This window comes from Cynara cardunculus (genome assembly GCF_001531365.2).
Source record: "Cynara cardunculus var. scolymus isolate 2C chromosome LG 3, CcrdV1, whole genome shotgun sequence".
NCBI classification, from domain to species: domain Eukaryota; kingdom Viridiplantae; phylum Streptophyta; class Magnoliopsida; order Asterales; family Asteraceae; genus Cynara; species Cynara cardunculus.
Genome location: NC_037530.1, coordinates 1,333,496 through 1,355,632, shown reverse-complemented (window position 1 = coordinate 1,355,632; position 22,137 = coordinate 1,333,496). Strand labels below are relative to the sequence as shown.

Here is a 22,137-nt window from a genome sequence, read left to right as displayed (position 1 = left end):
TCATTTTTGTTCTCCAGCATGAACCAAACAACCCCTTAATTTTTGTTCTACAAAACAGATATTAACTGTCTCTACCTTTGATCTTTGTATTTTTAGTTTATTTTAGGTTTTGCAAATTGAAGGATAGTTGAATCCTCATTAGGGTTCTAACGTTGATAGAGTTGAAAGATTAGGGTTTATAAATAACATCACATGGAAAGTTGAAGGTCCATCCAGCAAAAAGTTGAATCTTCTTCCAAGCGTTACATACCTCATTCTGATAAACCCTGCTCGGTACTCGGTACTGCTGAGAATTAGCGACATAGAGAAATGCTGGCAGGTATGAAGTTATCAACAACGGCGTCGAATCCTGTAATTTTTGGCCGGAAATCTCCCGTCGTGTTTCACTTCTCCGGCAACCATGTCAGACCGACTTTCCGTAGAGTTAACGTGAGTGGATTTAAGGAGGCAGATTCAATTACGAACACTGGTTTTAGACGCTTTTCATCAATTCAATTTAATCGTCGCCAAAATTTGTCTGGAGAATTGGGGTTTTGTGGAAAGGGGTTAAGGATATTGGGTGATAATGGATTTCGAGTTGCGTCTACCTCCAGCGGTGGTGGTTCTGGCATAAATGGTGGATATGGTGGTTCCGATTCTGGTGGTTCTGGTGGAAGCGATGGTGGCGGGGGTGGCAGTGGTGGCGGTGGCGGGGGCAAGAAATGGACTTTTGTTTCATGGTAAAATTTCTTCCTTTGAATGTAATTTGAGCTTGAAATTTGAATGTTAGATCATAGCAAGGTTTTAGGGTTTTAATTTGGCATGTGGGTGGTTTAGTAATTTACCAATCTTGTTCATCTCCATGATTTATGTCCCATATATTTTGGTGCCATCAATGGGACAATAAGAGGCCGTTTGGTTGGTTTTGCATTAATTCTTGTACGGATAAACTTGTATGTGTGGATTAATAGATCGAGAAGGTTTTTGTTTGGATGGATTTTTTCATAGATGGAAAGAGTGTGCTTTTTAATTGGAGGGACATGTTCGGGAAAAAAACTTAGGCTTTCTGCATAAAGCTCCCTCCTAGAAGCTTACCGAATAAGCCACTTTTTATATCATTAAGCCACCACCAAACACTCATGTATAGTTGACCGAATAAGTTGCGAGTCCCATTATCGGGTTCGTTTTGGTTTCGCTTGGAATGGAGATGGTTTGGAATTACTGGGTTTGTTTGGTTTGGTTTCATATGAATGACTATCACTTTTAATGTTCACATCTAATCTACTCACATGGTGTACATGTTTCTTGATGACCCGAGTTCAAGAAATGGTTATCAACTTATAAGAACTCGTTGGATCTATAGATGACCTTAGTAATCGGAAGTGACCTATGAAAGTGGAGGGTATAATTTTCATTAGGTCTTGACTACAAGACAAGTCAAATACAAGACAGGTCATGGGTTAGATCCGAGGGCCCCCTGCTAGCCTCACATTGGCGTCCTTGGAGGCAGGTTCCATGTGGGGCTGGTTGGGTTTGCCGACAACTTTTTCCCAAATACATTGAAGGGTCACCCATTTTTAAGTAGGGCATGTTAGTACATTTTAAAAACCAAACCAAACAAGCCCGGTATATCCCACGTGGTGGGTGGGGTCCGGGGGTGGGATGTACTCAGACCTGACCTCTACCCCAAAGAGTACAACAATTGTTATGTTGAAGGATCCCGGCTTGCGAAAAATGTGTGTGAAAAAGAAAGCTTACTAAATAGGAAACGTTCTCTTTATTTTGGTTCATTTTTCATTGAAAAGATAATTGTGTGCCCGTTATCTACTTTAATTTTGTAATGTGGCAGGTATTTGAGTCTTCTCGAAGCATATCCCGTGTGGACAAAAGCGGTGACATCGGCACTTTTGACGTTTGTTGGAGATTTGATATGCCAGGTAATTGTTTCTTGTTTCATGATTATTACTTTTTCTTCCATAAATATCCAAATCATAATAAATAAACTCTCATCAATTCTATAAATATCTCAATTAATTGGTTTGTATGGTTTCTACTAATGGAGAGGTTTGCAAATGATCCGGACTCTCTCTCTCTCTCTCTCTATATATATATATATATATATATATATATATATATATATGGGAAATACTCATGCACACGCCTCACCTTTGGTGAGGTTTGAACCGTTGACCTCTTTGGAGGTTGGGTTCTACCCCTAACGCATGACTGCTTGGCCAACGACTCTTTGGTTACAAAAACATTTTATTATATATGAGTTTTCCTTGAGGACCAACTCAATAGGCAAATAAAAGTTAGCCCTTGGAGGTCCTCCCAATAGGTCACTGGTTCGAGCCTCCTCATGGCACTGGGATTTTTCTGGCTGTTATCTTCAACGCCCCATGTGATTAGTCAAGATGCACAGAAGCTGGCCTAGACACCCACGATTACCAAAAAAAGGGAAAAAAAAAACAACAATTCTGAACTCCCATTCCAAAGTCTCTCTTTCATAGTATGTTTTGTTTAGGCAAATTTGGTATCTCGTGCTTAAACGAGCTCACCTTCTACTTGCATGTAACAACTTGCCCCTAAAAATGGATAGGAAATTAGATTTGTGAGCTCCTTATAAACTCAAAGCTGTGGGCTACCTATAACTTCCACCATTAACCACAAGGGTGGTGCCTGATTGGTTTGAGCTTGGCTCCAAAGGTCAAAAGTACCAGGAGGTCCTAGGTTCAAATCCAAGGAGGAATAAAAATCCCCTTGTGGCCACGGAGGTTCAAATGCGGTGACTCCGGGCTATCTGCAAAGCAGGTGGTCGCCCTGGGATTAGTCGGCTCGCATAGCGGGTTGGATATCCAGGTTAATCCAAAAAAAAAAAAACTTCCACCATTGGTTTAGTCTACTGCTTTGGGCTTAGGGCGTTACATTGCAACTCAAATCGTGCTTATGGTAGATAACGACTTCCGTGAAACCAATTTGTTTTCTGTTTCCACCTCTACTTTTGATGAAGGAGATCGTCCAAAGTCTTCCCTTTTTCCGGGTTTGATATCACGCTAATGAGTTTCGTTTTAAGATGTAACACTTGTATGCCTCAGGTCGTGATTGACAAAGCGCCGTCTGTGGATCTGAAGCGGGTATCTCTTTTCACGTTTCTAGGGCTGGTGTTGGTTGGGCCTACATTGCACTTCTGGTAATGACATCATTCTTTAATGTTGTAGATAACAATACAGACCAACATAAGTAGTTTGTTAACTTTTATTTTCAAGTATGTATGGTCAGAGTCAGGGACACCCTGGTAACCGTTCATCTCACAGTATGCACACGTGCATACAAGTAATATGTAAGCAGTTTGTTTGGTAGGCACGGAAAATACTCACGCACACTCTTGACCTTTGGTGAGGTTTGAACCCTTGACCTCCTAGGAGGATGGGCTCTACCCATAACTCGGATACTACTAGGCCAATGACCCTTTGGTTAGTTTGTTAACTTCTTAGTGCCCATGCAACTATCTATTTTATTGTTTAGTCTAGCGCTCATTTGTTTTTTGCTCGGGGTTATAATTTGGGGTGGGGATGAACATTCAACCGTCTCCCAACGGTGAGGGTTTAGCCACCAAGGTAAAGATTTATGCAAAATTATTCATGATGTTGCTTATGAAAGGTGTCTTATTGGTTGGGGGAGTAAGGGGTTTGGTTGGTTTTCCATTAAGTTCTGTATGGATAAAGTCGTCTGTATATATTGGAAAGATTTTTGTTTGGGAGGATTTTTTCATAAATGGAAGGAGTGTGATTTTTAATTGGGAGGGGCAGGTTTGAAAAAAAACTTGGCTTTCTATATAAAGCTCTCTCCTAAAATCTTACTAAATAAGGCACTAGCCCACTACCAAATAGTTATATATAACTGACAAAAGAAGCTGCTAATCTCATTAAGCTTATTAAGCTGCTAATAAACGGGTTTTCCATTGATGGCATTTTACCATCTCCATGCTTATATATTATGTATTTGTTGATAACTACTGTTATCTTTTAAGCCTAGTCTCAAAGTTATATATATATATATATATATATATGGATATTTAACATATAGGTACTTATACCTGAGTAAATTGGTGACGATGACGGGAGCTTCCGGTGCTTTTCTCCGCCTCATTGTTGATCAGGTGACCTTTTTATAAGATCGTTTTTTCGCATTAATTTTCTAATAATATTAGCAACAGCTGTATTAATACTTGAACATCTGCAGTTTCTATTTGCACCTGCGTTTATTGGAGTTTTCTTATCGACGTTGGTAACATTAGAAGGAAGGCCGTCCCAAGTTTTGCCGAAGCTTCAACAGGTGATTTTTTGAATTTTTATTACCCGTCTGTCCGAAAATAGATGTCCATAACGAAAAAGGCACATAGATTAAGAAATGTGTAATCATTAAGAAATGTTGCAACTGTTACACTCTCATAATGAAGGGTAGAATTGGAAATAGGCACTTTTGAAAATGAACACTTGTTTTGGGACATAAATCTCCACAATGAAAAAAGCACAAATTAAGAAATGTTGCAACTGTTACACTCTTTTAACTAAATGACAATTTTACCCTTGATAGTAAAGGGAGTAATGAATTTCTCCGTCAAACAATTAAGGGTAGAATTGGAAAGTAGACACTTCATTTTGAAAGTGGACACTTATCTTCCTCCCCAAAATATACGTCCACAATGAAAAAAGCACACATATTAATAAATGTTGTAATTATTGCACTTTTTAATTAACTAAAGGACAAATTTACCCTTAATAACAGATGGAGTAATGAATTTCTCCATCTGAAAATTGAGGATAGAATTGGAAAGTAGGTACTTCATTTTGAATGTGGACACTTATCTTCCATCCCAAAATATATGCCCGCAATTGAAAAGACACAAATTAAGAAATGTCTTAATTGTGACACTTTTTAATCAACTAAATCACAATTTTACCCTTAATAACATATAGAGTAACGAATTTCTCCATCTCATCATTAAGGGTAGAAATGGAAAGCAGGCACTTATTCTTGAAAATTGACACTTATTTTGGGACAAACTAAAATAGAAATACGGACACTTATTTTGGGAGGGAGGGAATAAGATTTATCCTATGATTTGTTAGTTAACGGTATGAAGTTTCTTGTAGTAAAACCGAATGTTCGTTCTTGTAGGAGTGGTTGTCTTCTATTATTGCAAATTGGCAGCTGTGGATACCTTTCCAATTTCTCAACTTCCGATTCGTTCCCCAACAATTTCAGGTTTAAATTGCTCGATCTTTCTCATCGTGGTCGAATTTTGTGCAATAATATGCCTCCTGGAGTCCCAATTTGTTGTGGATTTCCGTTTCTTGGTGTTATTACTAACCTTGCTTCATGCACGTTGAGTCTTCAGGTTCTTGCGGCTAATTTTATCGCACTGGTGTGGAATGTAATTCTATCGTATAAAGCTCACAAGGAAGTAGTTGCGAAATAGGTATGTGCAATACTACTTCGTCCCAAAATAAGTGTTTAATTCCGACTTCACCCTTAATTACGAGGTGGAGAAATTCATTACTCCCTATATTATTTCCTCCATCTCAAAATAAGTTCTACTTTCCAATTCTACCCCTGATTATGAGATGGAGAAATTAATTACTCCCTGTAGTATTACTATTACTGCCTCCATCCCAAAATAAGTGTCTGTTTTCCAATTTTACCCTTAATTATGAGATGGAGAAATTCGTTACTCCTTGTATTACATCTTCCGTCCCAAAATAAGTGTCCTTAATGAAAAGGCACACAAATTTAGGAATTTGTAATTATTACACGATTTAATCAACAAAAGGACAATTTTTACCCTTGGTGACAATGTATATTAAGGGTAGAACGGGAAAGTAGGGACAAACAAATGATAATGTAGACACTTATTTTGGGATGGAGGGTGCATTAAGGGTAAAATTGTCATTTAGTCTTGTAGTTCGTTTGGTATTTGACATATGATCCGGACATGCAGGTTTTAAGAGAACATTTTGTAGATTTCTCATCGGGGGGGCATGACTGACGTACTTTTACAAGGAGCGGCATACATGGATCGTACAACCCTTTCATAAATGTATCAAATTTATCGAGCTTTGTTTTTCTTAAATTTAACGTGCGTCCATTTTGTCTGCCTATAGAACGTGCGTACAAGATGCCTTGCAAGAGTTGCGTTTTTTCTTGTTGAAATGTTCATTTGTAATGGTAATTGGCAAGCACAACAACTTGCAACCAAAGTGGTGTTTTCACAACTTTTTGATTAATTGTAGTGTTAATTGTAGCATATCTGTATTCTTCTTTTCGTTCGTTAGTCAGAGGTTTTTACAGAAACAACCACTCTACTCTTTCAGGTAGGTAGATATAGGGGGCGGATGCACCCATATGGGAGCGGTATCCCAAGATACCATAGATTTTGTCTCGGGTAGAGTAGATTTTTTAAGCTATTTAATGGTGTAACCGCTTTTTTTCTTCTGATCAATTTGAGATTGAATCTTTAGGTATCATCTCCGAGTGGGATAAACCGGCTCATTTCGTTTGTTGTGTTCGTTTTCAAACTATCTTGTTATACCCATTTGCCTGTGAATGATCCTTATAAGATATCGACTTCGATCAACACTTATGTCGTATTCAGACATATTTAGTCCAATAAATCAACTCCAAGACCATATAAAGTTGTTATTAAGCAATTGAAATAAGCCAAAGTTAGGGACTGTTTGATAATTGATGAATGATTTAGTGCAGAATGATTAAATGATCGGAATGATTAATAGGCTCTCATGATCTAGAGTAAAATGAAATATGATTGTTCCGTAATTATTTACAATGGAACTAGGGCGCTGAATGGTCAAGAGAGGCCCAGGATACAAAATCATTCAGAGGGTTTTATAACCATTAAAAAGCAGACTTTTTGTCAAATAAGATTCATCTTTTAACTATTCAAATGATGTCTCTTAATAAAACTATGAAAAGGTATTATTATCTTACAACAACTACATATTTGGTCCAATTAATTCATTAGATTCATCTATAGAAACAGAACCAATCTTCAATTCCAAAGTCCGGCAAACAAAACTCAATATGCAAATTAATGAATTAATAGAAATTTAATCAAACCAAACCAACTCACAATGTATAGACTTAACCTTTATTCACAATGAATAAAGAGGCTGTTTCTGTGAATAGAAGTAAAAAAGAGTGTCGAGCTGCCATGGAAGTTTCTCATTTAATGAAAAGTGAGGTGTAAGATCATATAATAGCATGTATACAGACTTTTGGACTGTTTGACGGTTATTGAATGGTTTGATGCAGAATAATTAAAAAACTCGTAATATAGTATAAAATGAAACATAATTGTTTGGTAATTGTTTACAATGAAATTAGAACGCATAATGGTCAAGGGAGACCTTGGATACAAAACCATTCAGAGGGTTTTAGAACCATTAAGAGTCAGACTATTTTTTGCCAAACAAGATTCACCTCTTAATGATTCATAAATTGCGTCTTAATGAAACTATTAAGAGGTAAACAAACAACCCTTTTACCTCTATTCATTTGTGAATAAAAGAGGCTGTTTCTGTGAATAGAAGTCATAAAAAGAGTAACAAGGTGGCATTAAAGTTCCTCATTTTAATGAAAAGTGAAAGCATAGAGAAAATTACATCATCAGTCTACCAGAATATCAACACCACATGAATATGATTAAAAATTATGTAACACAATAATAAACAAGCAATGGAGAACTTGTAGAACACAAAAACCCAAGTGTGTACTGAAAACAGCAGTTTGTTTTCTTCATGTTTAGAACACATTTCAGCACCACCACCATCATCATCATCATCTGCCTTCTTTCTATTTCTTTTCCAGTTCATAGAAAGTATGGTACCCCTGTCCTTGGACCTCTCATCTGATTATTTTCCTCCGTTTCCGTGAAGAACTTTACCTCTCTCTCCTGTTACAATCAACACATATCGAGTGACGAAAAACATCTCCCAACACTCGTGAAATAATGTCACGTCAACAAACCAAAAGTTTTAGCAAAAAGGGCAAGTTCAAATGAGAACGGTATATATTTTGAGAACAAGGGAACCAACAATTCTTGTTGTATTCATGATAGATATTCATAACGGAAATGCATAATATTCGTAATTATTCGGTGGGTATATTTAAGTATATAACCTTAAATGAGATTTTAATTAAATCCATGACCTTCCCATGAATATGTATCCATATGTGCTTTAACTGGTCAGGAGGTCATGGATTTAATTAAAATCTCATTTAAGGTTATACACCTAAATGACCCTTGTTCAGTGTTTATTTATCATGAATAATATATGAAATAGTTGGTTCCCAAAGTTCTCAAATATTTATGGTTCTAATTTGAACTTCTTGTTATCCTGTTTTTGCTTCCCATCATGCACCATTTTCACCAGATATGTAGATATAGCATCCTAAGGGGATGTTTGTTTGGTTTTTCATTAAGACCTGTATATATAAATTATAAAGCTATCTGTGTGGATTAAGATGTCTATAGGTTGGGAAGGTTTTTTTGGGAGGGTGTTTTCATAGATGGAATGAAAAAACTAGGCTTCCTACCTAAAGCTCCCCTAGAAGCTTACTGAATAAGCCACTTCCTATATCATTAAGCCATCATCAGTCAGTCATGTCTTCTGACCGAATAAGCTGTTAGTCCTATTAAGCTCATTAAGCTGCTAACAAACAGGCCCAAGTACCACTGCTAGCAGAACTTGTAAAAAACTAAATAATCCCCGAAAATCAACATTTAAGTTCATGGTGGGAAACTGGGAATACCATAGTCTCACTAAAGCTTAAAATCGAAGCCACGTTGCCACAGCGATAGCAGTAATTTGGTGCAGACCAGACCTGCATGATGAAGAAGGAAATTTTGGAAACAGATAGTAATCAAAGCGTTAGCATAAACTGGACGTTAAAAGAAGGAAACTTACAGTTACGAGTCCTTTATCTTGAAACATGTACTTTAAACCTTCCTGGACAAGTTGGTGGGCGCGGCAAACTAAATCAAGCTTGTTGATGTGATTGAACTGAAACAGAAGGCATGTATCAATAACCAGCAAATTACATTTTCACCCTTGTGCAAACCGAGTTCACGATGTCTTGTTAGTTCATCCTCCAATGTTCACATTGTTGCAAAACAACAATTGCGCTTTGTTTAACTTTTGGTCAAAGCACGACCATTGTATTTTTGGTCGAAGCACGACCATTGTACTTGTAAAATGCAAATTGAAGTTCGGAATGTCTTGTGTGTTTGACAGCTAAATTTGTCGTTGGCTGTTTGGTTGGTTTTCCATTAAGTCCTGTATGGATAGTTGATTGTGTGGATTAATCTATCTGTATAGATTGGGAAGGTTTTTGTTTGGGAAGGTTTTTTAGTAGATGGAATGAGCATGTTTTTTAATTGGGAAGGGCAGGTTTGGAAAAAAAAAACACTTGGCTTTCTGCAATAAGCACCTGCTAGAAGCTTACTAAATAAGCCACTTTCTATATATTAAGCCACTACCAAACAGTTACATATAGCCGACTGAATAAGCTATGAATCCCATCAAGCTCACTAGAGCATCTCCAACAGCTATGCTAAAACAGAGATTTGGGTATATTTTTGCTCCAACAGCTATGCTATACCTTATGCTAAAATAGAGAAAAGAAGAGGGTAGAAATCTCCAAATTTGGAGAAATCTCTAAAACTCCATATTTAAGAGAGATTATATGTAATTTTTTCCCACCAATAGAAGACATTATATTTAAGTGTTTAGGAGAGATAAATAATATTAAATGTATTGAACATTTTAATGATATAGTGAATGGTAGAATTGCTATAATAGAGTAGCTGTTGGAGTTGAATGTAAATTTTTTTAGCGATTTTAGAGATTTTAACTTTTGATACTCTATTTTAAAAAAAATTATAGCATAGCTGTTGGAGATGCTCTTGAGCTGCTAACAAGCAGGCCCTAAAACAACCATCATATTTTCTTAACTGAAGGTCAAAAGACAAATGCAAACTTTGGTGATTCATTTGCATTCTCACAAAGTGTAATCATAGTATTTTCTTTTACCTCAGATGTAACTCTGGATCCAAAAAGCCATCCAGCTCCACGAGGGCTGACTGCCCACGTTTCAATGTCTTCAGGATCACTCCACATAAGGTCACAAAATGGTCCTTCATGTGGGATCTCACAGTTCCGCTCAATAACTCTGATCTGAAAAGTGGGGTTATGAAGAGACGAAAGAAGAAAACAAAAGATGACACAAGAGGAAAGAAGCTTGGACCACGAGTAGATTGCAGCCAGCATTTGAAGATTATGAGCTTAATATACAATGGTAGCATAGCGAATCAAACCTGATCAATAGTCCTAATGTCAGGTGAAAGACCACCGTGAACGCATAATACCTGTGAAACCAGAGGCAAAGTAATAAAACAACAAACCCTAAATATAAGTAGCTATAAGACCAACCTTGGGCAATCGTTCCTTATAGGTATTACCATATTACATAATTCAATAAAATCTTAATCTCAAATTTGTTGAGTTGGTGTTTAAAAGAGACACATATCTATGCACCGAATGATATATACACCATATACAGCTAGAGGATGAGTATATATGTTTTAATATGATAGGGATTATGATAATGATAATCGGGTGCAATATAAAGGAGAAAGTGAGGCATACAGTTCCATCTATTATTGCCGACAAAGTTAGATAATCGAACACGTCTGTGCAATATCTCCATGCATTAGCATTCCCATACTTTCTCTGGCATTCATCATAAAAACCGTAGACCTACAAAAGATTATCAGACAGAAATAGTAAGCAATTCAAGACCAGAAAGCAAGTCATTATCAATGCATCAAACTGTCATGTATGTATTAATGCATAATGCCGTTTGGAAGCATACAGAATGGAAAATTGCTACTTATGTGTCTCATGTTTGTGAGAAGTACGACTTGGGCTCAGGGGATTTGCCAAAAGAAGGCAGACAACCAAATGAAGAGGTGCAATTTTGTTACTTTTAGTAGCAAAAGCTTGGTTTTCAAACAATGTACAAACCTCTTGCAACATTTTTCTTTGAATTTTATTTCTTTTGATTAATAATGCTAACAAACAAATCTCTTTCGTATAATAGAAATCCCTTGGTTACGTTAAAAGTTTTGATCAAGTTAAGATACATGTAATATGCTAGACAAATTAACGACTTCTGTTATGACTGGCAAATGAACCGCTGATAAGTATTGAAATTTAAAAGTAGAAGCTTAAAACCATGCCCTGATTTATCTAAACGCAAATTTCCTTTCCCTCGGCATTAATCATTAACTCTAGATGTTTAAGTGCAAAGAACTCTCGTTCTATAAGCATGTAAAACATGTTGGCCTGTAAAGGACATCAAACAATGTGAATGTATTGCATATGCCGAAAAATTATTCTACTACCGAAGAAGACCTATAACATTAGGATAGGCATCGTTATAAACACGAGTTACAAGCAAACTTAGGGGCTGTTTGGTTGGTTTTTCATTAAGTCTTGTATGGATAAAGATGTAGGTGGATTAATCTATTGTATAGATTGGGAAGATTTTTGTTTGAAAGGGCTTTTTAATGGATAAAAGAAACGTGTTCTTTAATTGGGAGGCGCAGGTTTAAAAAAACTTGGCTTTCTGCATAAAGCTTCCCCGTAGAAGCTTACTAAATAACCCACTTTCCATATCATTAAGCCAATACCAAACAGTCATGTATAGCTGACCGAATAAGCTGTGAATCTTATTAAGCTCATTAAGTTGCTAACAAACAGGCCCTTAGTGAGTTACACCATTGAACTTTAAGGAAGAATGCCTAGGAAAGAACTGAAACATCAGCTTCAAGAAATCAACGTTTCTGACAGGAAGTCCCACCATGGAGAGAGGGTAAAAAGGCAACAGAATAGAAAGGAAGTGACTACCTTATGCCTGTATTACCATGAAGAAGGCATGTATAACTCATCCCGGAAAAAGGGCCTATAACATGCAATCAAGAGAACAGTTTCAGATAGATCAGTGAAATAACCATGTTGGATGCACGTCAAACTGGAGCTGGTTGATCCAAATTTCCACACAACTAGACAAAACTAGGCTTAATATCCATATCTATTGGACAGGGCAAAAATAGACACACAAGACCCCCGCTCACAAGCTCTGGTAGCTCGTCGGTGCAGCTCACTCCATGTTTTTATTGCTGTATAGACCGATCTAGTGTCATCTTCAAAGCGTGGTTAAATATTAATATTTAAATCTCCAAAGATAGTAACTTCCTAGATCCTCGAGAAGTAACCAAACAGGACGTATTAGTTCTGCAGAACTGATATCCCTGCTGTTTGGGGGCTGTTCGGTTGGTTTTCCATTAAGTCCTCTATGGATAAAACTGTTTGTGTGTATTTATTAATCTGACTGTATAGATTGGAAAGATTTTCTAGGAGGGGTTTTCATATGGAAGGAGCGTGTTTTTTAATTGGGAGAGACAGGTTTGGAAAAAATCTTGGCTTTCTGCATAAAGCTCCCCTTAGAAGCTTACAGAATAAGCCACTTTCTATATCATTAAGCCACTACCAAACAGCCAAGTATAGCTGACCAAATAAGCTGCGAGTCCCATTAAGCCTGTTATGATGCTAACAAACAAGCCCTTAAAGACCGTAGCCATTAGCCAATCTTCACTTTCCCAGATTAAGCCCTAATATTTGCCAAAAGAGAGAACCTCCTGAATGGGTATAGAAAGGTTCTTAAATTATCATCCAGTAAGATTTGCAGCTCCATTGAAAATTGAAAGATGGTATTAGATCAATAACACATAGTATCATCGTGACGTATGATGCTTTCCCATCTTAACCGTGTACGATTTACCATTAAACGTTTCTAAATCATTACCTAGCATAGACAATACCTTACCAACATGCATATGTCAGCACATTCATAGAAAAAGCAGAAAGGGTGTGGTACTGCAACCATAGGCATCAATAAAACATCTTTTGCCTTCTGTTTTCATATAATTTTTAGGATCGACTAAACCCACCAAACACCCCTATTTCCTCTCATAAATAAGGTCTCGTGAGAAAGATAGGTGCCATGGGCCAAACGCCTTGGCATTTTAAGGTTCATCCTAAAGAAGCACAAAAACAAAATTAATTTGCAAGTTACCTGTGTTAATTGCCTGCTTTCGTGATTTCCACGGAGAAGAGTGATATTTGCAGGGTATCTACAAGCAGATGTAAAGCAAGAAAAGATGTAAGTAACAGAGAAGGACAACAGACTTGGGTAAAACCCACAAATGACTGCACACATAAACAGGAACTAGACAGCAGATCACCAACTTATTACTTAATTATTGAAATTGTTCCAGTTCAGTCAGTACACGGGTATTCTTAATATCTCAACTTGAAGCTCTTTCTGGCCTTAAATTACTTGCTGTTTGCTGTATCTGATAATTTTTGTAGGTCTACGGATTTTATGATGAATGCCAGAGAAAGTACGGGAATGCTAATGCATGGAGATGTTGCACAGACATTTTCGATGATCTAACTTTGTCAGCAATAATAGATGGAACTGTATGTAACACCCAAAGCCCAAAGCAACAGACTAGCCCGATAACTCCGAATCCAACTTAAAACCATGGTGAACTAGAAGTTATGCGTAGCCCACAACTTGAGGCTTACAAGGAGCTCACAAAGCCCATTTTCCGTCCATGTGGGACGAGTTGTTACACTATATGCCTCACTTTCTCTTTTAGTTTGCACACAATTATCATTATTATAATTAATCTCAACTTGAAGCTCTCTATGAATACTCAATTGTCTCAGTAGCTTATATTCGAAAAAAATCAAAAATTAGATAGACAAAGGTCATTCTGCTGCTTTACTTAAAGATACAATGCAACATAGGAAGTGTTGATTAATGGAAGTTTCACTAGGGGGAAAATACAATGAAAAAGTTAAGAACAACTCTGACCTTCCCCATTATTGGCCTGTAGATATTAACAGAAGCTACAGAGTGAATTAGATGGAAGTTTGAGCATATGGCTCCGAAAAATATTGGGGGTCTTGTGTCACAGGAAAGGGGTAAGATAAAGAATAAGCCTCGGGACTTGATATAACTGAATGATAAAGAATCAGGGTTTATAATTATGCTGTGAATAGTAGCCTAGAAGAGTAAATTTACTCAACAGTTATACTTGAACCAAAATTATCAGAAAAACAGTAGAGGTCATCAAGAACTATTTTGAAGATTGAAAGAAAACGTTTTAGTTTGATAAATAAACATTGTGGTGTCTACTGAAACAGGGTCAAAAAAACAGAAGGGGATCAGCAAGAAATAAATAATATGAACAAGAGCTTTGTTGGAAAACAGCCAAGGAAACCTAAAAATAAACAATGTAAAAAGAGGTCCCAATACACTAGACATGGTACTTATAACCCTTCACAATACCTATATCTATAGTCAAGACCTTAACAATATTCCTATCACTTTATATGGTATCATGGGAAAGAAAAAATTAGACTTGTTATTCATATTCATACAATAGAACCAACACTGACGCATCCTGGAGGGAGTATCACTACAATGCAAATTACTGAGTGGCCCCATATTTCAATTCCAAGTTGAACAGACTTCTCATGCCCTCGATGTATTTCTTCCTTTTTTTTCTATGCAAAAAACACACATCATGCTGCAATTGAACATCTACAAGATCAATTAGAAGCCATGTTGGATTGATGAAGTTTTCCTAGAGCACAGATTAATTACTGCACACGAGGGCATGCATAAATTTGACTCGAACTCTCTAGTTAAGCAGTGGATGCTGTAGGAGATGCAGAATGGATATTCTTGCATTTCAAGAAAAGACAGACACCTGAATGGTAAATATGGAAGTAGGAAGGCAAGATACAAAAATATTCAGCACCATTTTATTTCAAGCAGGAAAATCATTTTCACATTCTAGCGTGATCAGTTCCCACAAGAGAACGAACAAAAAGAAATATCTCATTTCGCAAAGGACATATGATCCTGAAGATAGCCCACTTAGTCCATGTGGAAGTCTCCTCAACCACACCAAGGAATTCAGTTTTACAAGGCAAATTGAAGTTAATAAGTGCTCTTCTCCTCTGGTCACTTAGATCTCTTGATGCCAAAGCGACATTATAATGGTTCTGAATTCATTTCAAATAAATCAACAACATAACCTAGAGGACGTCTCCATTTTCAAAAGGTTAAAGGAATATCATTAATCATTCTAGCAAAATTATTCCGCAGTGAAAATTTATATATTATTACTTTGGTGAACATGTGTACAAATTGTTACAACTAAGAAGACAGTATAATTTACAAATATCACAAGTTTGCAGCCACATATGACGGTAAATATTACACAGGCATACCACTAAATCTGCAAATGTTACATTCCTGCTAGATTATTATTTTACTTTGCCTTCATCTTTGAATTTAAGTGCATTCCATTATGTTGTTTTCTTCTAAATGTTGACTAGTGTCTATTTTAAAGTATTTTATTTGTTCTTATTTCTGAACAACCTATTACGGCAATGTTGCTTCTAAAATACATATAGAGGAAATGCCTGGAAGACAAGAAAAGGATATCTTATTTATTATTACATCTATTTCAAAATTTTGAGGTTATGATTAATATATAATAGTTCCAACTTTAAAAGCCACATTTTATAATAATTAAAGGTTCTTTTGAACGTTGATTCCTTGAATGAAGCTCATTTTCTTCAGCTACATGATGAAATTTGTGTTTATTATCTGGGTAAAAGAAAAAGCGGTTGTTTGAGGTTGTAATTCACTTTTATTTAATTTTCCACGATCAAAATGCAATTTAATATGCACATAAGTTGCATGTGAGTGCCCTTGAGATAATAAGTTATATCAAAGCCAATTAAGTATTTCATATAATGCAATTCATCCCTAACCTTCATATTTTTCAACCCCACTAATATTGGGAGGCATCAACATCCAGGCAGTTATACACAAAGCTTATGCCTGTTAATAGGATATTATGTTTAATCATAACATCTCGAAGCTATACATAGATATAGCCATATATGCGTAAATGCAAAAAATGTAGACATATATGCAAATGTGAGCATAGGTGCAGAGCAGGCTAATACCCTTGGCAGAAAATATTAATTACCTTGCTTTTAGAAGCAAAAGTATTGTGAAAACTTCCAAACTGTTGTAACCACGATCAACAAAATCCCCCTGCCAAGAAACACAAGGAACTTCTAGAATACATATACAGCTTCGTAAGTCTTCTAAACTAATGCGTAAACAATAAATATGCAGAATTATGTGCATGCAGCACAAATTTACCATAAAAATATAATTTGTCTCGGGTACATGACCTCCGGTCTGAAAGAGCTTCATCAAGTCATGAAATTGGCCATGAATATCACCGCAAACAGTAACTGGACTATTGACTGGCTGAACATTTGACTCCTCAATTAAGATGTCCTTTACCTGAAAGGAAAATAATTTGAGCTACTGGCAGTAGTACAGAGCATAAGACATACCATTTTAGATAGGTCATACTCACTCCATTCCACTTCGAGCGTCCCCCTTTTCTTTTTGGGTGTTCAACTTTAGGTGGTGCCCCTTCTATAATAGACAAAATACTTTTACACCCTTCTTCAGGTTTTTGTTCTTTTAAATATTTGCAACTATCATACGCAGGCAGGAAAGAATAAAATTTAAAAAGACATGCAAAAAGAGACAAAGTAGAATTATGGTTAAGTTGGAGTTCTTATGTTATTTTGTTTAGGCAGTGAACTAGCAAGTCCTCATGTATATAAATGATTTCCAGTAACAAACACGTTTTGTACCCTAAACATTCAGATGAACCAAAGCCTTTACTTTAAATCTTAGTTTTAAACTGCCACACGAGGAAGAGTATTTTATTTAATTTTATTTGACTCCCAAGGTCCGTCATCTGCCTTTCAACCAAGTCAAGACTCTTTTTGAACCTAACTTGAATCCAAACAAGCATCCAACATGCTACCCTGTTCAAACCACATCTCACCATAAACGACTTCATTGGAGCATCTCCGGCTTTCATCCAACTGATTGCCACATGTTCCGACCTTTGCGCGTGATTCTGGCCTCATCTAAGCTCCCCGTACTTCCTGCAAGCCTCTATTGCAGCACAAAACCCTCTGCAAGGGTCTTGACACCCGGTGTGACCCATCCACCCAATCATCCCTCTAATCTACCTCCAAGTGGTCCCCCTCTACCTTCAACAGCTCTGATCTAACCCTTTTGTATGGACCTAACTTCAACAGCTCCCCTCTAGCCACCAATCTGAATCACAGCATGGATCTAATTTCTTGGTCCGTTCCATTTGTTTCAAAAAGTCTTCTGGTTTTTCCAGAAGTCTTAGAAAGTCTATAGCTATGTTAAAACTTTTTGAAAATTCTGGATACTTTTGGGAGTTTCTGCACAATTCAATAAGTTCAAGGGTCTTTAGGCAGGATTTCCAAGTTAAGAGGTTATTTTCATTTCTCAAACACTCCAAGCTCCATCTTCCAATTTTCAGGAAGTTCAGAACCAGTTTTACATCTTCCAGAGAGTTTAAGGCTTGATTTATAGTTTCATAAAAGCTCAAGCATCATTACCCTCTACAGTATACAACATGGAGACTGTCAGGCTAGTTAGGCTGATGCAAGTGCAATTCCGACGTCCAATTCTGCTGTCTAGTTCTGGTTGTGTCAAGTGTAGCCTCTCTAGCGACTATTGTCCTAACTCTCCTCTTGATTTGTTCCCATTATCGAATATCAGGTATTAGTCTGTAGTGTCTCAATGGAGTAATTCTACATTTTTTCTGGCATCGTATTTCAGCTTGCAGAATCTTAATAGAGAAGTTGTAAGGTTTTGTTCCTTGTAGGGGGAGGGGATAAATGATGGGAGTCATCAAATATGTGTTGTTGGTTGAACATGTCGAACATCCTATCAACATCAACACCCGTCGGACATGTTGCCTTTTGCACCAACTCTCACGCCATACAATACAAACTCCTTGGTATCTAGTTAATTAGCCCTAACTAATCAAAGAGGTATGAAGACGCTTAACACCTAGGGTGCCGCTTAAGCGGTCCTAGCCAGAGACTTTTAGAATGCTAGCAAGGATTATAAGAAATACCTACAGCTAATGCTCGATTCCTAGTGTTTTAAATTTTAAAATTCTCATAAATGAAGCATGGTAATAGAGATTTTAAATATAGTGGCTGCAGACCACTCCCTGGGCATCTCCTTTGTATTAATTTACTGAAAAGACACACTGAGTTTGCTTAAAAGCAGCATAACAATGTTCTAACACAAATAAAGCAGAATTCATACACCAATATGGATTCATCCAACGTGTGGATTTACATGCCCTTCACCATCAGACGTATGAAAGCAACAACTATGGCCATGCTTCTATGCATTTCTTGGATTAACTTTTGCTATTTATTTCCATATAGTGCAGTGCAACCTATGAAAGTTTGAAGCAAGAATCGCTCGACTAACAAAAAAGGACAAGTAAGTAAATAGTTATTTCCTGTTGCAAATCTTAAACTCATCAACAGGTTTTTACCAAAATGAAGAACTCCATGGATCTTCAATCATATGAGTGGCATCCCCTATCAGACTGTCAGAATTCAGAACAATTATAGCACTCAATGGTGTACACCAACACAACCATTTGGTTCACAAAATCATGACACATACAAGAGAAAAACTAGGGTTTCATTTGCCGGAACTCATACAGAAGTTCTAGATCAGAACACCACATAACCAGTGTTTTTAATTCATTTTGCCAAGTAACAATAACCGGCCTATATAAGTTCCAAGTAAGGGTCATTCAAGTGACGAGAAAGAAAAAGGAAGTACATATTTCTTCCCTGTTGCAAATCTTGGACTCAATAGCGGGTTTTAGAATGAACAGTTCCATGGATCTTCAGTTCTTTACCATTTAATAAACATGTCCTCTTACGAAACCATTCCTACCATTCAAATGTACATGAACACATCCGTATTGGTTCAACAAAATCTCGACACATACAACAACAAAAATTAGGTTTTCCATTTTGCTGAACTCATACAAAAATCCTAAATCAAAACACCAAAAAACCAATAAAATTCCACGAAAACCTCAACTCGATCTCAAAAACCACGAAATCACAACCTCATACCCAGCCAAACCCAATTCGTCCAGATGAAATCCATAACCATTTGCACATACAAAAAACACATAGAAACAAACAAAGGGAGAATAAAAACGCGTACGTATTCGCATAACAGCTGCAACTCATCTTCGGACAAGTGCTGGCCCTCTTTGACCTTTGATATCCACAGATCCAAATCCATCGTCCAAATCCCAAATTTTTTGTCTCTGAATTCCTCCGATGGTTTAGGTATGATATGAGCTTTGCAAGGTTGAGATTTGGGTGGTCTGAATCGCTGTCTGAGTGACCTCCGATGGATGAAATGGACGGAGAAACAGAGACGGCCGACGAAAGTAGTTTTGTTTGGCCTTTCTGCTACGAAAGGAGTTCTTGGTAGGTGCAGTTTTGCCTGTTATATCCCTACTTCTATTTCGATTCAACATTTGAGTCATTATAAATATTTATTTAACCTCCATGAAAAAAATTATAAAAATAACGGATGAATACTCTGGTAACTGTTTATGTGAACGTTATGTGTATATGCATACAAATAATTGAAGTTGTTTCTTGGTTATTATGCACATGTTCATGCTGTTCAGATCAACAATTACAAGTATTGTTCCTCACTTTTTTTATTTTTTACGTTCTTTCTCAGAACTTGACCTTTGTTATTTATTTCGATAATTATAAAAGGGCAAATTGTATGAAAAAATAATGTACTTTGACTTGATTCTTATTTTAGGTAATGTACTTTTAGAACTTCTATTTTGGTGAATAGGATGTAAAGTTTTAAAACATTTAAGTACTCAGGTAACCAGTTGAAGCATTAACCGGTTATCATACTGGTGTAATTAGTGGTATGGTATTCAACTCAGTATTATTTGTTGACGTGATTAGTGACATGGGTTTTTTTTAATCTAAAATTAGTCTTCGACCGGTTATCCGAGTAACTAAATGTTTAAAATTTTTACATCTTAGATATCAAAATGAAAGTTCTGAAAGTACGTTACCCAAAATATGAATTAAGTTAAAGTATGTTACTTTTTTCATACAATTTATACATTATAAAATTCATCAAATAAAAATACTTATAATTTTATTTTGAATTTTAAATTTAATTCGATATGAATAATACACCTGTGGGCCCGTCCTTATCGTCAGAGTCAGATTCAAACAAATTAAAACGATGTCATGGCTACAGATTTTTTTTAAGATTCGACTGTTGTTTTGTAATAACATGAGACTCTAGTGAGGGCTTAGTAAATTTGTTTTGCACGTCATTAACTCCTTGAGGACCGTGACTGTATCGTGCGACATCTTCCCTTCGTTTACTGTTTAACAGTACCCGTGTTTTATTTTCTATTAAAAAGAATTGTGTGGATCATTAGCGGGATTCTTATGTATATGACTTGGATTATGGCAATACTGGTTAACTCTCGTATGTATAGAGTGGAAATATGATGTTCCATATTCGAATTCAGACGCTATCATATACTGTGCATGTATGTATGTATGTATGTATGTATGTGGTGTCTTTTAGTTTTCTTAAGTTGTTTTTGACGAACTGGGTGTAAATGATATTGATTGTAGATTTTAGTAGCTTATTTTTGCGTATTTTATACTTCAAAATATGTTTTTTGAAAAAATTACGGTGTTTCTAAACATTTTCCCTTCTTTAACCATAGTCTCGGGTAAAGATTATGATTTGTCCCGATCCGGTGGAGAACTTGGCTCACTCAACCCGAACGGGGATGGGGATTACCCGCTAAAACGGGTTCGGGGGCGGGGATCCCTGGTAGACTCAAATCGAGGTTGGGGCAAGGTATTGTACCCCCGCACCCGCCCTGTACCCATACCCGGTATAGTAATATTAATTTAATAAGTATTTGGGTTTGGAAAATCTTGATGTTGAACCTCTGTTTATGTTGGACTTCAAGAGTCTTTGTACTAGGAAACATGGGACTGGATCGGGGCAGGGGAACGGGTCTTGAGTTGGAGACCGGGAACCAAGGTTTGACCGGGGACGGGATATTAATCTCTGTACCCGCCAGGGACAGGGGGCTGGGGCCAGGGATTACAAAACCCGCCCCCATCCCTACCTTGTTGCCACGGGGTCATGGATCCAATCTAATTTGCGTTTATGTAAGAGATACGTTTTGTATGAATAAATAAACTTTTTGGTTTTATTTAAGAAGTTATTATTAACACGTGTAAATTTAAATTTCTCTCATTTTCCGTTACACTGAATAACCTAAAAGAAACAAAAAGAAATCGAATCATATTACTATTTTACATAAAAAGTACACTTATTGAAAATGAAATGAATTTAAATTAAATTGTTATACTGTGAATTTGGGGTCTGTTCGGTTTGCAAAATTTGATGAAATTTGAAATCGAATTTTATTTTAATATCGTGTTTGATTTTAACAGATATTTGGAACTGAAGCATCAATATTTCAAGAAAATCTCACAATAGATTTAGGGTTTGTTTGGTTTTTCAAAATTACCTCTTAATACATTTGAAATCTGATTCATTTAGACATTTAGGTATCAAGGGGTTTGTTTTATTTATTATTAGAAGCGTACTCGCGCAATGCAACGAGATACATCGTTATTTTAATATTTTATTTTATTATTTATCTCAGTCGATGTTATAATATGACTTTATGTGATTTTGACAAAACGATGATGTTTTTGTTTTTGAATAAAATATATGTTTGAAGATATCATAAAAATTTGACAAAAATATATCGATATTAGYATCAAATTAACTATTTGAAATTTCTCATTTTTTTTGTAATTTTTTAATTCAACTTTTTATAATTTAATTTATATACAATAACGAAGTAATTTATATTTGGTTTAATAATATAACTTTTTTATAAAGATAATAATTATTTATTTTGTTGGAACTCGATAATTATTCTAA

At 36.3% G+C, this 22,137-nt stretch overlaps 2 protein-coding genes across 2 annotated transcripts; one reads left to right on the top strand and one right to left on the bottom strand.

Moving 5' to 3' along the window:
* The first annotated feature begins 288 nt into the window (after positions 1–288).
* Positions 289–6,305, top strand: LOC112508489 (protein sym-1). Its single transcript, XM_025113118.1, has 8 exons — positions 289–719; positions 1,829–1,916; positions 3,075–3,169; positions 4,066–4,138; positions 4,222–4,314; positions 5,161–5,247; positions 5,381–5,461; positions 5,981–6,305. Exons 1-7 carry the CDS (start codon positions 310–312, stop codon positions 5,459–5,461), a joined length of 927 nt encoding a protein of 308 aa, XP_024968886.1. The 5' UTR covers positions 289–309; the 3' UTR covers positions 5,981–6,305.
* Positions 6,306–7,609: 1,304 nt separating this feature from the next.
* LOC112509700 (phytochrome-associated serine/threonine-protein phosphatase) lies at positions 7,610–19,615 on the bottom strand. The gene is made up of 10 exons (XM_025114797.1): positions 19,330–19,615; positions 16,381–16,527; positions 16,202–16,269; positions 13,198–13,255; positions 10,707–10,817; positions 10,376–10,426; positions 10,092–10,235; positions 8,967–9,062; positions 8,812–8,883; positions 7,610–7,951 (listed from the first exon to the last, which is right to left on the bottom strand). Exons 1-10 carry the CDS (start codon positions 19,408–19,410, stop codon positions 7,868–7,870), a joined length of 912 nt encoding a protein of 303 aa, XP_024970565.1. The 5' UTR covers positions 19,411–19,615; the 3' UTR covers positions 7,610–7,867.
* Between the last annotated feature and the right edge of the window lie 2,522 nt (positions 19,616–22,137).